The sequence below is a fragment of the Acinonyx jubatus genome, chromosome B2 (assembly GCF_027475565.1).
Source record: "Acinonyx jubatus isolate Ajub_Pintada_27869175 chromosome B2, VMU_Ajub_asm_v1.0, whole genome shotgun sequence".
Lineage (NCBI taxonomy): Eukaryota > Metazoa > Chordata > Mammalia > Carnivora > Felidae > Acinonyx > Acinonyx jubatus.
In genome coordinates this window covers 9,129,054-9,144,370 of record NC_069385.1, presented here as the reverse complement: position 1 = coordinate 9,144,370, position 15,317 = coordinate 9,129,054, and the positions used below count along the sequence as shown (strand labels likewise).

General features: G+C 47.8%; 1 protein-coding gene across 1 annotated transcript in view; it reads right to left on the bottom strand.

Annotated features, from left to right (window-relative positions):
• The window catches only part of EZR (ezrin), a 50,634-nt gene extending 42,634 nt beyond the window's left edge, over window positions 1-8,000 (bottom strand). Inside the window, exons 1-2 of the mRNA XM_027056536.2 lie at window positions 7,876-8,000; window positions 6,912-6,999 (exon numbers count right to left, since the gene is read on the bottom strand). Of these exons, the coding sequence (XP_026912337.1) occupies window positions 6,912-6,923 (12 nt within the window). The 5' untranslated portion in view covers window positions 6,924-6,999; window positions 7,876-8,000. The remainder of the gene's footprint in view (window positions 1-6,911; window positions 7,000-7,875) is intronic.
• Window positions 8,001-15,317: the final 7,317 nt, after the last annotated feature.

Genomic DNA, 15,317 nt, shown 5'->3' with positions numbered 1-15,317 from the left:
GACCTCCCAGGGAATTTGCACAACTACAAGAGGATGAGAAAGAATGTTCCCTTTTACTACACAACCCAAACACTTCACATTGCTGTTTTTCTTAGAAGGCCTAGTGACAGACTTTACCTGGTTAATAGCAACTTGGAAACTAAAACCCTTAGTTTTAGCTCCCTGTTACACTGAAAAGTTAGTAAAGCTCGTTTCCAGGAAAAAATGTACACAAGAAACAGCACCTGGAGATAAAATTATTTGGATTTCATAGAAGCTTTGTTTATGTAACGTTCTTTTCATGTAAAAACTTCACTTCCATTTTACAGAGGACAAAACTGAGGTTCCTAGAAGCTTGCCAAAGTACAAGTAAAATACCAAATTAATTATGAAACCATTTTTTATATGGCTGTGTATTTTTACTTGGAAAAAATATGTATATTAGCTATACTAAGCATTTTTAGCCATAACGCTCCAACTCACATTATAGCATAGTTGTCTTAAAAAACAAAACAACAAGGGCGCCTGGGTGGCTCAGTCGGTTGAGCGTCTGACTTCAGCTCAGGTCATGATCTCACGGTCTGTGAGTTCAAGCCCTGCGTTGGGCTCTGTGCTGACAGCTCAGAGCCTGGAGCCTGTTTCGGATTCTGTCTCTCCCTCTCTCTAACCCTTCCCCATTCATGCTCTGTCTCTGTCTCAAAAAAAATAAATAAAGGTTAAAAATTTTAAAAAACAAAAAAAACAAAAACAAAACAACAAAAAAACATTTATAGAAGTCTATGGGTGCCTGGGTGGTCCAGTCAGCTGAGCCTCTGACTTCAGCTCAGGTCATGATCTAGAGGTTTGTTGAGTTCAAACCCTGCATAGGGCTCTGAGCTGCTTAGGATTCTCTCTCTCTCCCGCTCTCTGCCCCTCCCCCACTTGTGCTCCCTCTCACTCTCAAAATAAGTAAACTTTAAAAAGACATCTAGAATAAGATCTTCCTTATATCCACAGGCACGGATGGTAAGTCTCTTAGAAGGAAAATAATGCAACCTTCTGGTCTCTTCAATAAATATTCACATGTAATTAGCAGTGGCAACCAAACATTTAGTGCTTAAACTAAAAACTAACTGGAGTAGCTGGGGAATCCCAAATGCAGTTACTACTGAAATGAAATAAAATATAATGCATAAAATATGCATTCAGTGATTCTGAAAGCAGACTGAATTTTATTGCTTAAGACTGCAGGTAAAACATCTAAATACTTTAAGAAAGCAGGCATATATTGAATCATCCTAAGAATCTTCAAATTATCAAAGACACTTAAACAGAAGTTTAAGTAAAATAAAGAAATTATGGTAATTCAGTAAGAATAGTAATGGTTTCCTTACCCAACCTGTAAGTATTTGTAAGTTTATGAAATTTCTGTTAGAAATCACATTACTACTTAGAATAGTAACTAAGGAGGGGCACCTGGGTGGCTTAGTCGGTTGAGCATCCAACTTCGGCTCAGGTGGTGAGTTTGAGCCGCACCATCGGACTCTGTGCTGACAGCTCGGAGCCTGGAGCCTAGTGCCTGGTTCAGATTCTGTGTCTCCCTCGCTCTCTGCCCCTCCCCTGCTTGCACTATCTGTCTGTCTCTCTCTCAAAAATAAATAAAACATTAAAAAAAAAAACAAAAAAACCAGTAACTAAGTGAGGCCAGTGTGGAAGGCCTGAAGAGCAAAGAGGAACATAAGAATGGGATTTCTTTCTTCCCTGCCATTTAATGGAAAACGGCCGGCTTTTCTTCCCCTTTAAAAACAAAGACAGCCAAAATTTGAGACCACACACCAGTGGCGGCCAAATTAAGCTCCACAACCAAACCCCCACAGAGAGAAGTTCAAATCAGAGAGATTCAATTGGACATCTTAGCTAGTCTTTCTGGAGTTTGATAACCATCCAGCTATCTCCTTTATCCCCACCCCAGCCGCATTCCAAATACCAATGATGGCACCCAAGGCATTTAAGCTGGAACTTTAAGAAGGTGGTTGTGTCTCCACTCCTACACAGATGTTCCCTACAAGAACATCTGCCTGAATGGGTGCTCTGGAATCACACTGGATTTTGCCGCCCCCCCCCCCCCCAAAACACACCACAGGCTCTGGTCTCTGCTCACACACAACCACCAGTATCAAGAGGGCCTCACCGCACTGGTGGGGTTCCAAAGGGAGAACTATGTAAAAACTGTCCCTTTCTTATGAAATTAGCAATTCCCCAAATCTGGGGGCACTTCAGAACCATCTGGAGAGCTTACTAGAAAAAGCACATCCTACCTAGCCCTAGAGACGGGGATTCAGTAGAACTGTGAGAGACTCCAGAATCTTCAGATCTCCAGATAATTACCTATACTAAAGTCGGAGAACACGGCACTAAATTAATCCTCACCTTTAACTTTATGTGTAATGTGTACACGCACTCAGAAGAAAAATTAGAAGCCGGTGGATTACTTTTACTTTACGTGGACTTAAAAACCTGTAGCTTAAGAAAAACACTGACATCTGTATTGTATTTCAGGAGGTAGCGGTTATAATAATGAGAGAAGTCAAAGGGACTCCTTTCATCATTTACAGTCACGAATTTATTAGCAAGTACAAACCAAACTCAACCCTCCCTCCCACACCCAGTCCTTTTCCAGGTTCCTTATCTCAGTGAATGGCACTACCATCCGTCCAGTTATGCAAGCCAGGAGCCAGAAGTCAGCCTTCCACCCGCCCTCTGCCCCTGCACATCCAATCCATCACTAAGTCCTATCACGTATACCTCCCAAAGAGCTCCCTAACACCCACCTCTCTCCACTTGGATCACACTGCCTTGGTCGATCCTATTACCACCCCTCACCTGGGCTGTTCCAATAGTCTACAGTCTCCACCTCTCACCTCCTACTGATTCTCATGTTGCAGGTGCAGTGACCTTTCAGAAGCCAATCTGATCAGGTCACTTCCTTCCAATCAACACCCATCAGTGCTTCCCCCTAAGTTAAGCCCTGAAAATGCCCTCTTAAGACCTACTAGGCTAGGCACAGCTGGCCTGTTTTTCTCCCTAGCTATACTCGTCCACATTTGGAACGCTGAACTCATCCTACCCCTCCCCCTTTTCTACCACAGGACCTTTGCACAAGTGGGTTCCCTCTGCCTGGTACACTCCTTGCCTCCCTTTTTCACCTAGTGAATGGCCCTGCATTCTTTACATTGCTCAGAATAGTCACTGCCTCTTGGGAGTGCCTTCCTGTCCTGCCCGATTAACTCTCCCCCCCAACCACCACCACCACATGCATGCCATGGTACACAATCAAGTTATTCTAGGATTGTTGTCTGTTCCCCTCAACAGACTGTAAATCCATGATGACAAGAACTATTTCTGTGCCTGCTCATCTTGGTAACCTCAACATCTACCATAGTAACGCATAAATGACTGAACTAATGGATGAATGTACAAATACACTCATTGTGCCTTACAGTGTGATGATGACAAATGACTAATCCTAGCCAGCACTTCTCACCACCACATGGGAAAATCTTAGCTAATTCACCATCTGCCCATTTTGAAGACGGAGGGATACACAAAACATATCCCATGTGTGCTTCTCAATTGATGGAGGGGATGGAAATGTATCAGTGTATATTCAGTAAATCCCGTGCCTGTTGAAATATTTAGTGGACATTAATTGTCTCGCGCAACAATATGAATTAAGGACGCTGGCAGTCCCATTTTATAGACAATGAGCCTGCAGAAACAAGCTAAGAAACAAGGACTTATTCCATACTGGGTATCTACCCAAGGGGAAAAAATATATTCCCAGAGAGACAAGGCAATTTGAGAAATTATCTTCAAATTTTGGCAAAAGGTGGAATCTTGAACCTGTTTTCACAGTTTTCCTACTGAAGAGAATATTTGCTTTTATATCAGAAACTTCCAGATCAAAACTTTAGAAAGGAACATTTATGGCATCTGCCAGTACCACTTAAGGCAGCTCGCGGCTAAACTCAGAAAACAGATTCTGAGAGCTTAGCCTTGAATGCAACACCTTTTTCATTCCTAAGCTTGACTGCTGTGGTTTTCCTTCCTACCGCCCTATGCCTCCTTCCTATCATGATGAAGAGAGCAACTGTGGTGGTAAGAAGTAAGGATACCACAGGTCACCCTTGGCTGAACCACAGGCGGTCCTGAGACCGCTCCCTGGGCACAACCCCCCCCCCCCCCCCCCCCGCCCCGCGGCTCTCTCCAAATAAGAAGGACCCACAAGGCCAAACATATCAGCTGAGCAGAGGGCGTACGTACTGCCTTCTAGGCCTCAGATCATTCTCCCTGGAAGTCTGTCTACAAGTCACACAAGAGTAGAGCCCCAAAGCAGTTGTGGGAAAAGTAAAACCAGACAACAGCTCTCCTTCTGAGTGCCCAGGCCGATCAAATCCTACCCACAGGCCTAGAGCAAGACTCAGCTGAAGGGTTCTCAATGAAGTCCACCCATTTCCCCATCGGATGATTTTCCTCTTAATTGTGTTACACTTGACTTAAGCCTGTTTCCCTCTTTGGTGGCACTCAGAGTGACCCAGCTTCTATTTTAGCATTTGCATGTGTCTGGGCTCAGGTCCCAGACTATAAACTCCCCGAAGACAAGCTGCCTCACCCACCCACACTTTGCACACGCAGCTTGCGGGACAGATGCTTGCCAGAGAGAACACTCAATCTTTCTAGCAAGTAGTGATTCGAGAAGCAGTATTAAGAGGGAAAGCAGCAAATACATATTTCATTTACACCGTTTTTATAAAGTTGTCTACTCACAGTTTACATATCAATCAAAAATACTGAATTCAAAGGATCAGGTAGAAGCCTCAAACCCCAAATATTCAGATGTTTCTATATTTACACATACAATTAAAATATGCCTGCCATAAGAAATACAAAGAGCCTTAAAAAGGAAGGAAATGCTAATACACACTACCACATGGATGAACCCTGAGGTCATTAAACTAAAATGAGCCAGTCTCAAGTAGACACATACTGTGTGATTCCACTTATATTAGAGACCCAGAGCAGTCGAAGTCATAGAGAAAGGAAGTGAAGGGTGGGTGCCAGGGGCTGGAGGAGGGGATGGGGAGTTAGTGTTTAATGGGTACAGTGTTTCAGTTTCGAAAGATGTAAAAGTTCTACAGATGGATGAATGTACTTAATGCCACTGAAAAAAATGGTTAAGACAGCAAATTGCATATTATGTATTATTTTACTGCAACAACAACAACAAAAAAACAGAATAAAAGAAATTATGGTTCACTTTGAGAAATGAGAAAGAAAAGCAGTAACAGGAAACTGGTTTACTGACTTTTTTCAGAGTGAGATCTTCAAAACTGAACTCTGCATCTTTTCTTTTAGTGAAATAAAGAAAACCATACCTACAGTAGTATCTTGACCACAGCTCTGCAAAAGGCTGCATGGGGGCTGTGCCCCGAGTAAGGTTGTGTTTTTAGGTCAGTTTTATATCACAGGCATTGTAAGGCCTGGATGTTATGTGCAAGTGGAAATGAAAAGAATTTTGTGGGGCCCCTGAGTGGCTCACTCGGTTGAGCCTGACTCTTGATTTTGGCTCAGGCCATGATCCCAGATCGTGGGATGGAACCTGCTTCAGCTCTGCACTGAGCCTGGAGCCTGCTTGAGATTCTCTCTCTCCCCCACCCCCCACCCATCCCACCACTTGTGCTCTCTAAAAGAAATTTTTTTAAATAGAAAAAAATAAATTTGTGTAGGAAAAAAAATTTCTACATCATGAACAAATCATTTTAATCATGTAATTCACGCAAAACTATATTGACTTCTTCTCTGATAGCATATTCACATGGTTATTTAACCTAACAGTACAGACTTTATTAATAAAGAGCTCCTTTTATTAAGAATCTACGACTTCATGGTAGAAAAAGCACATAAACATCGACTACAGAACCAAATTGTTTGAAAAACTAGAAAAATCCCACATGTATCTTTCACTGCCAATTTTTCATGAATCCAGAAATTTTCTTCATCATGATTTAAAACCATTAAAAAAAAAAGTTAAAGCCTCTCTGCAGCATCTGGTCACCGTTCCCCTGTGTTAAAGCAGGTAAATCTATACAACTTTCCAAGAAACGCCGGTCACAAAGCACCTGCCTTGTTTGCTCCCACAACTTCAGTGAAAGTGATTCACCCCAGGCCTGGCCAGCAATCTAACCCTGATAGCGGCCTAATCAGATTCAGGGGACAGAGGTGTGGGCACCAGAATCAGCTGACGTTTATGATGTAGCACAGGAGCGCACGACCAGGAGCGCAGGGGAACCTTCCTCCACCTGCAATTCAAGTTCATTACTAAACCGCTTTCAGAGATAGGAATCCTGCTGCCAGCAGCAAATTCCCAGGTTAAGAGAGCACAACTTCACAGGCCTGGCAGGAAGCTGCCCGCCAGAAAGACGGGGTCTTCTAAGCTGGACGCCCTTTAAAGCACCAAAGGCAGACTTGGGGTGAACTGGGTTCCGGTGCTTAAAGGGACTCGGAGTTGATGTGCCTTCGGAAGCCATCCGACTTTTCTTTAAAAAAAAAACAACTCCCAAGTTGCATTAGAACACACTTTTTTTTTTTTTTTTTTTTTTTTTTAAGCAGACCAAACTTTCTTTTACGAAAGAGCATAAAGTACCCGGGCGGGCGGGGGGCGTTCGCAAACAAAAAGACGGTAGAAAGAGGGGCAGCACAGTGGACTTCCCAAGAGTTCCACACAAAAGGACCAACGAATCCCGAAGCGGGGAGACAATTCCCCACTCCGGCCGTCTCGCCGTTTGCACGAGAACCCCGGTGGCACAAAGAAGAGCCCCAGCACCTCGCCCAGGCAGCGCCGCCGGGCAAGAACGCCCGCAGCGTCCGACCCGCCCCGACGCTGGGTCACTTACTGGTTTCGGCATCTTCGGTTCCTGGCGGGTTCTCCTCAAGCCCCTGGAAACTCGACTCTGCCGCAGCAGCTGAGACCGCACTCCCGACCTGCAGGCAGAGGAGAGCCCTTCAGAGCGCGCAGCCGCCCGCCGCCGCCTCCTCCTCCCGCCGCCGCCGCGCCCGACACTCGGCGCCCGCCCCGCGCGCTGCTGCTTAAGAACCGGCCGGGCGGGCGCCGGCGTGAGTCACCGCCCAACCTGCAATTACGGCGGGCCGGGCGGGCCCTGCGGGGAGGGGGGCCGGGCCGCGCGGGGGAGGGGGGCGCGGGGGACGTGGGCGGCGGGGAGGGGGCGCGGGGTCCCGCTCGGGGACGCGGAAGCGGAGCGGGGCGGGGTGGGGGTGGGGGTGGGGGGTACACCGAGGTAGTTCTCGGACTTCCAGGAAGCCAGGCGGGAACGCCGCCGACAGCAAGTTTCACTTTGTGAAGCAACCGTTTGCCCCAGGGCTGAAACCGCAACCGTCAAGCCTTTGAGAAACACTTTTTTAAAAATGGTCCCCGCCCCGGAGCGGCCAGAGGGCCACGGGCCGAGCGAGGCGGGAGGGGCGCGGGCAGGACGCGCGCCCGCGCAGCCCGGGCTCCGCGGGCACTTCGGGTGGGGCACCCCCGGGGACAGAGTCGAAAGAGGAAGGTCTGGAGCACCAGGGGCGGCCACGCCGGAAGGTTCGGCTTCACCTGCCTCTTACTTGGGCCGAAAGAGAGAACCGTGCGCCAAGGGCCGGACGAGGGACCCCACCGGCCCGGGGACCACCCCGGCTCTTCCCGGGCACCACCGGCTCCGGGCTCCCGCGCAAGCCCCCCGCCCCCTCCGCCGGGAGGGCCCCGCCACACCTGCCGGCGAGTCCGGGCCACGATCCCCTCCGTGGGGCGCGGACCCCCCGGCCCCGGCCCTCCGCCCCCCGGCCTCGGCCGCGCTCCCGGCTCACCCGCGGCGCCTGCAGGAGACCGCTGCGCTCCCGGCTGTCGGTGTGTCGGCGAAGTGAGCCCGCGGCCCGCGCTCCCGAGAGTCCTCGGCGGGGCGGGGTCCCGGGGCCGCGCCCCTAACTGCCCCGCCCGCCCGACCTGCGAGGTGCACCCGGCGCGCAAGATGGCTGCGGCCGCTGCCCGCGCCCCGGGGCGCCTCCCGCCCACGCCGCCCGGAGCCCCCCAACCACGCCACGCCCACCCCGCCGGGCGCCTCCCGAGGGGCGCGGGGACCCGGTGGGCGCGTCCCCCGCCGCCTGTGTCGTAAAGACCTTTCCCTTCTCGCTGCCTGTCCCCTTGCCTTGCGGAGGACTTTGCCGGATTTAGGGTTCGAGTCCTAATGACAGATGTAGGGTGTGAGATCGTTCGCTCCACAGCGGACAGAGGGGGGAAAAACGTAAATAAACCCAAAGGAGCCGGCGGCCCCAGGGGAGCCTGGGCCGTTTTAGAGTGGGGCAGCCCCTGTGGTCAGGTCATTTTGTAGTTCTTGCACCAGGACGAGGCTGGGTTCTGAGACCCGCGGGCCGCCGTTCTCGTGCACGTGGTCGGAGCTCCTGCCTTCGGATTCGGCTTAGGACACAAGCATAGAAGACGCTCCACGGCTGAACGCTCCGGTTAAAGGGCACATTGTGGTCTAATTTGACTTGACTAACTCAGAGCTATGGTAAAATCTCCATAGGCAGGAATTCTAGGAATTGTTTTAAGTATTTTTTTTTTTTGCAGATGGTTCTCCAGAGGACATTTTAAAAACACAAACACACATGGACTGTGGTGGGCAGTAGGATTTGTCACTCAGTGATCAAGACAGCTAACTCTAAGGCAGTGTGGTTCTCTAAGCGTGCTTCCCAGGCCAGCAGCGTCGACCTCACCTCTGAACTTGCAGAAATGGAAATTCACAGGTACCGCCCCCGGAATCACAAACTAGGGCTGGGGCCCAGCAATCTGTGTCTCCCTGCCCTCCAGGTGATTGTGATGCAGGCTCAATGCTTGAGAGCAGAGCCTCTCCTGAATTCCTTTCCTGGGCTCACCACTAACTCCCTACTGAGTTGAGTGAGTTATTGAGCTAGTGTGTGCTTTCACATCTGTAAAATGGCACAGTTATGGCACCTATTTCGTGGGGTCGTTATGAGGATTAGAGGTGATATGTGGAGGATGCCTAAAACAGTGCTCAAATCTATCCTGGCACAGACAGTAACCGGTGACTTTGGGCAAAGCACCAGACTCTAAGGCTCAGTTTCCCCGTCTGTCGACCGGGGATGCGACTAGCACCTCCTGCAAGGACAGGTAGGGGTTAAATGAAATAAAGCATGCAAAGTGCCTAGCACAGTGCCAACCTCCCCGTAAGGCCTAACCTGTCACAGGGACAGTTGGCTCACAGGGTAACCCCCCCCCCCAAAGCTGCAGGCCCACGGCGTTGCAGGGGCACAGGTGTGGCCGGAGGCCTTTTCTGAGATTTTGTCCTGTATTCTGACAAGTGTGTTCCTGAAGAGAGACTTTCTTTTATATTAAAATGAGATGTAACTGTGGTAGGAACTATGAAAAGAGATTTAAATACCCTCCAGTGATAATAGTTTGGATGGAACTGGTCACTCCTAGCATGCTATCTCTAGCTCATTGTCACTGTCTGGAGTCTCATTAGCCATGTTTGGTCCCCAACTCTTCTCATAGGATAGGCCTCTAATCTTTTTTTTGTTTTGTTTTTTATCTTACCCAGTTTATCATCTTTTAAATTGGATGTTTGAAATAGCAGTGGCCCTAAGACCTTCTGGAGCATTTCCGAACTTTGCCCTTCAGGGGAATGCTTAAAAATGAACTGGCCTGTGGCAACGTGGTCCAAATGAAAAGATCACATTCTTACATCATGTGAATCTACAGATAATCTCAAAAAGTTTAATGAAAAGAAAAGATCAGAAGCAAATAGAGCTAAGTCTGAATTCTGGTCCCGGTCATTTGGGGCGAGTCTCTTACAGTGACGAGCTCCCAGCTCTTCATGTGCAGAATGGAGATAATAATACATATTCCATGGTGTTCTTGGGTCACTGAGTCACAGAGTGGAGCATTTAGTTTTGCCTTGTAGGCATAATTTCCTGTGTGAGTTAAAATAGCACAGAGGCATGGTTTGCATACGTATTCGCATCTTAACTGTAAGCATTATACTAACATGTACAGGGTTTTCTGCCCCCACAAAAAACATTTGTGCTGTATCTTATGAGTGCTTTCAGAGGATTTACCAGGAGAAATTTATTTTCATCTGACATTCGGACCTAAACCCCTTCCCACTCTCCCTCCTGTGGCCCCAGGACACACAGAAGACTGAATTCCAAGGCATCTATGAGAATTGCTTAGGACGGTGGTACTAAAACTTCAGTGTGCATTATTAAATTTTTTTTTAACGTTTATTTATTTTTGAGACAGAGAGACAGAGCATGAACAGGGGAGGGGCAGAGAGAGAGGGAGACACAGAATCCGAAACAGGCTCCAGGCTCCGAGCGGTCAACACAGAGCCCGACGCGGGGCTCGAACTCACGGACCGTGAGATCATGACCTGAGCCGAAGTCGGACGCTTAACCGACCAAGCCACCCAGGCGCCCGCAGTGTGCATTATCAGAATCATCCAAAGAGCCCCTCTAGGAATGACAGGCCAGTAAGCCTCAGGTGAACCCTGGGATCTATGGCTTTAACAAGCTCACAGGTGAGTCTGATGTATACCAGAATTTGAGAACAGCTGACTTAGGATGTGTCAAGATCCTGACAAATATTACTTACCCCTCCCTTCATGCTTCTTTTGTAAAGTTATCCCCCTGTATTTGTAGATCATGATTTTGTTCACATTTGGTAATCCATGTCACGGAAAGAAGTGAGGAGACTGGGAGCTGAGAGTCTTGGATTCCATTCCTTGCTCTCGTTGAACCTGCCCATCACCTTGAACGGCCGACTCCCTTCTCATTTCAGGGCTTCTGTTTTATAGCTAGATGAGGGAAATCCTATGTCTCCCCCTGAACCTGGTGAAAGGCCGTTGGTAAATTGCTTGGAGTTCTTCAGGCAAGTTTATACTAAAGTCTGGGAAGCTCAAGGTGGCTTTAGACACAACAGCAAGGACAAGAGCAGGCACATCCCTCGAGGGCAGGTTTCCTCCGAGATCACCTCCGAGCCTGTCTCCTCACTGGTGCTGAATTATCTCAACCAAAGTTCACAAATAGTATGACAGTCTCTAGTCTCTCTCACTTCAAAAGAATAGGCAACAGGCAATAGGGAAGACCGCAGGGTGCCCTTGGCCAAACAAGAATTGGGGTTATTTCTCAGGACTCAATAACCTTGTGTGAAAATTCAGGACGGTGGGTGAAAGAGCAAAGGAGGGGTAAGAACTCAGGCAGCCTGACAGGTGGCCACTGCCTTGTGTCTAGAGATCATGTTTAAGGGACTTCCCAGCCAATAAGCTAGAAGGAGTCTCTTCGTAGTTTTGATCGAACAACTTCTATACTTTGGGTCTGCTAAGAATTCTGGCCACTCCGTGTTCTATTTTAAAGTTTCCTTAGCTTATTTAAAACTTTGCATAAATAGCCTTACTGGGTTTTATGTAGAAGCGTATTAATGACCACACAACTTTTTAACTAATAAATGCCCTAAAATTTTAGTATAGCATCTTTTCTCATTTTTCTTATCTCTGATCATTTTATGAGTTGTTTTTTTTTTTTAATCCAGCTTACAAATTGTACAATGTGGTAGTGGACAGGACCTCAGATGTCATTTATTCCATGACCCGCACTTCACAGAGGAAATAGCCCCACAGAAATTAAGTTAATTGCCCAAACTTCTGCACCCAAACTTCTCTTGTCAAGATAGCCAGTGACTTTTGTCTTGCTAAATCCAGGGGCCAAACTTCTCTGCCTCATCTTACCCTTCTCCTGAGCAGCCTTCCCCACACATAACAGTCCCCGGGAGCATTCTGTTCTTAGGGTTTGTTTTTTCCGCTCTCCCGTCTCCAGGGCCCTCTCCCCAACCTCCTACCGCAGGCTTAGCCCAGAGCTCATTTCTGGGCCCTTACCTGTGTGCAGCTACTTCCTAGGCCATGTTATCCAGTCCCAAGGCTAACATAGCATTCCCAGCCCCGACCTCCCCCACCAGGAACAACTCTCTACTCGATGTCTCCCGTCTCCCAACCTTCCCCTTCTTGGCAAACAGCAGGCGCATCCAAGCCCTGTTGCTTGGTCCCAAACCTAGAAGCCAGCCTGAGTTCCTCTCTATCCCCTGACCCCACTTCATCCTTCATCCGTCTGGCATCCAATCCAGCAGACCTACCAGCGGCTTCGCAGAATGTGCCCTGTTGTGTATGTCCCCAGCCAGTGGGTTTTAGCATGACATTCACACCCCTTCCTCGGCCCCTCAGGATCCCCTCCTGCCTGCTTCTCCACCTGCACCCGCTGTTGGTCTCCTTGGTGCTGTGCTAACCGTGCCCCGGCTGTCCAGAGTTTCTGTTCCGTGAATGTAGCAAACCTATCCTGCCTCAGGGACCTCACATGTGACACTCCCTCTGCCTAGAATGCCCTTCCCCCATCTCTGCCAACTTGGCCTTTATCCGAATACTGCCTTCTGCGAGAGCGCGTCCCAACCTTTCCACAAGAAGTGCCACCTCCCAGGTCGCTCCCTGCTCCTTCACCTCATTTGCTGTGTTCAGAGCACCTCACGCTCTCTGCTGTGTCTTGCTTGTTTGTGGCTGTTTTCTGCCTCCCCTACAAGAATTGAAGCTCCTCCTGTCTGTCTGTTCGCGGCTATGCCCTCAGCAGCTAGAACAGTGCCTGGCGCCTAGTTTGCGTTCAATGTATGTTTGTTGAATAAACAAATGAATGAACACTGCTAGTTAGTATCGAAGTCACAGGAGTCAGGTTAGTTTTCTATCCAACACGCCTTACTGCTGTGCCCTGGAAAACGCTTGACTTCCTTAGATCCCCAAACACCCTTGAGAAGCAGATGATGGTGGGGGAAAACTGTTTAAACAATTCATCTATTAAGACTCTTTCTGTGTTTCCCTTCATTCCAGTTTTAGTTGGGGTTCTAACAAGTTTGATGAGCTCTTTTCCCAGGACACAGCAGATTAAAAAGGAGGCGGCAAGGTATGAGCAGACACCCTGACAGCAGTAAGACGCAACACCTGACGGCAAAGAGGCAGAAATATTACAAAGAACAGACAATAACCCAAATATAGCCGACTAGAGTCACATAGGCCAGAGACAGACAGGGCCACATCCCTCAGGGGCCCCAAGGGCACAAAGTGGAACCCATGCTGCTCCTAACGATAGTTTTCCCGGGAAATGGATTTATGTCTCCTCTGTATTATCAGGAAGCATGTTGTTTTATAATTTGTAAAAATTATAAAATGTTTTCTTTTTTTTTTAATTTTTTTTAATGTTTATTTATTTTTGCCAGAGAGAGAGAGAGACAGAGAAAAGAGCATGAGCGGGGGAGGGGCAGAGAGAGAGGGAGACACAGAATCGGAAGCAGGCTCCAGGCTCTGAGCTGTCAGCACAGAGCCCGATGCAGGGTTCGAACTCACAGACCACGAGATCATGACCTGAGCCAAAGTCGGACGCTCAACCAATGGAGCCACCCAGGCGCCCCAAAATGTTTTCATCTTCAAAAAATAATTCAATATACAACTATGTACCCGCTATTCAGATTTAACAAATGGTAATATTTTATCACATTATCTTCACATTTCATGAAAAAAAGAAAGTACTGAAGCCCACCTAGCCCTCCCCTGGAGAAGCCCCTGTTCTAAAGTTGATGTGTCTCTTCCATGCCTGGTTTAATGCTTTACATGGAAAAAAAAATACACTGAATGTGAAAGCTGACTAGGTCCCGAATAAATTACTTATTATTAATCAGGTGCTTGGTTGCAAAATATAATCAACCATAAACATTTTTATCATGACTCTTTCTTTCTTTTTCTTTCTTTCTTTTTTTTTTTTTTTTTTTTTTTTTTTTTTTTTTTTGGTTTCACAAAAGCTAAGTTAATAAAGTGGTTAATGAGCTGGAAATGTCCGGCATGACAGAGGTAGCTTTAGCATTTGTTTGGATTGCTGTCTACTCAGACCGTGAGCTCCTTGAAGGGAAAGCCAGAATCTGCTCTCTTAGTAGCTCATGTACCTAGAACAGAACCCTGCAGATAAAGGGAGCTCAGTAAATATTTATTGGGCTGAATCAAACACAGAGCCCTGCGCATTTGTAGTGACTATATTATCTCACTAAGCATTGAAATGTGTGGATCCTAGAGATTTGAACGTACACTGAAGATTTGGCACTTAAAATAAACAACAACAACAACAACAAAAACTGGTTGCTAACAGGGCAGACAAATTTCTGTAGCAAGTGCTGAAGGTTACCTGACCTGGCTGGATCTTACTGAATATCTACGGAATGAACTCGTCTTTACAACATCGTGAGCAATGCTTTTAGGATGAAACATGGACCACGTACGTCATTCAACAAATATTGAGTTCCTGCTTCTTGTCATGCAGTGGGTTACAGGGGGGAGCAAGACAGATGAAACCCCTAAAGACCACACTTAATAAAACTTGGCCTTTGGCTGTTGGGGGTTTAGCAGACTTCCTGTGAATTCCCATGAAATTGGCATTGTCACTTGGCCAGTCTGCAATTCCAAGCCACCTCCTGGGACTTGGTCCTCAAGGGACCCCCCCCACACACACACCAATTGGATTCAGGAATGCATGGATGGCTGGACATCCAAAGACAACTGTAAGATCTGGAGCGGGTGCCAAACTGCCGTTATCTGGGATTGTTGGCGCACCACTGCAGACCCCACTATAGACGAGAATGCTACAGGGGGAAGCAGCCAGACTGAAGGAATGGTGGTCACTGGAGAAGCAGGACTGTCTAGAGGACCAGCCACCCCTCGGTTTCTGCTGATGGCTATTGCCAGGCTAGAATGTGAGCCTATCCTGCCACATGTCTACCCTTTCAAGAAAAGCTTGAAATCCTGATTTTGACATGAAATTTCCCAATTCTTACATTTGGCAGTGAGTTAAATTTTTTTTTTCCAAAACATGCTGCAAGCCAAACAAAATATGTCTGTAGACTGGGTGTATACATCCACCTCCTTGTGCTCTACAGACCTGCTTGATTATCTGTGGTGCACATGGGTTCAACGCCGTGCATGTAGTATCCTCCCCCACCCCCACCCCCCCGTCTCCAGAGTGCTGTCATTGCAGACATGCTCTTGCCCTGTGGGCAGCAGCCGGGAGAGGCTGTTCTCCACCCGTCGGGATGTGGTAGAAAACAGGTGGTCCCCAGGCCTTGCTATCCAGTCTTTCCGTTCTGCACATCCTTCTTCTGGTCATACTTTCTGTTTTGGGGATTGTCTGGCACGGCTGATAACTCAAGGGCTTAG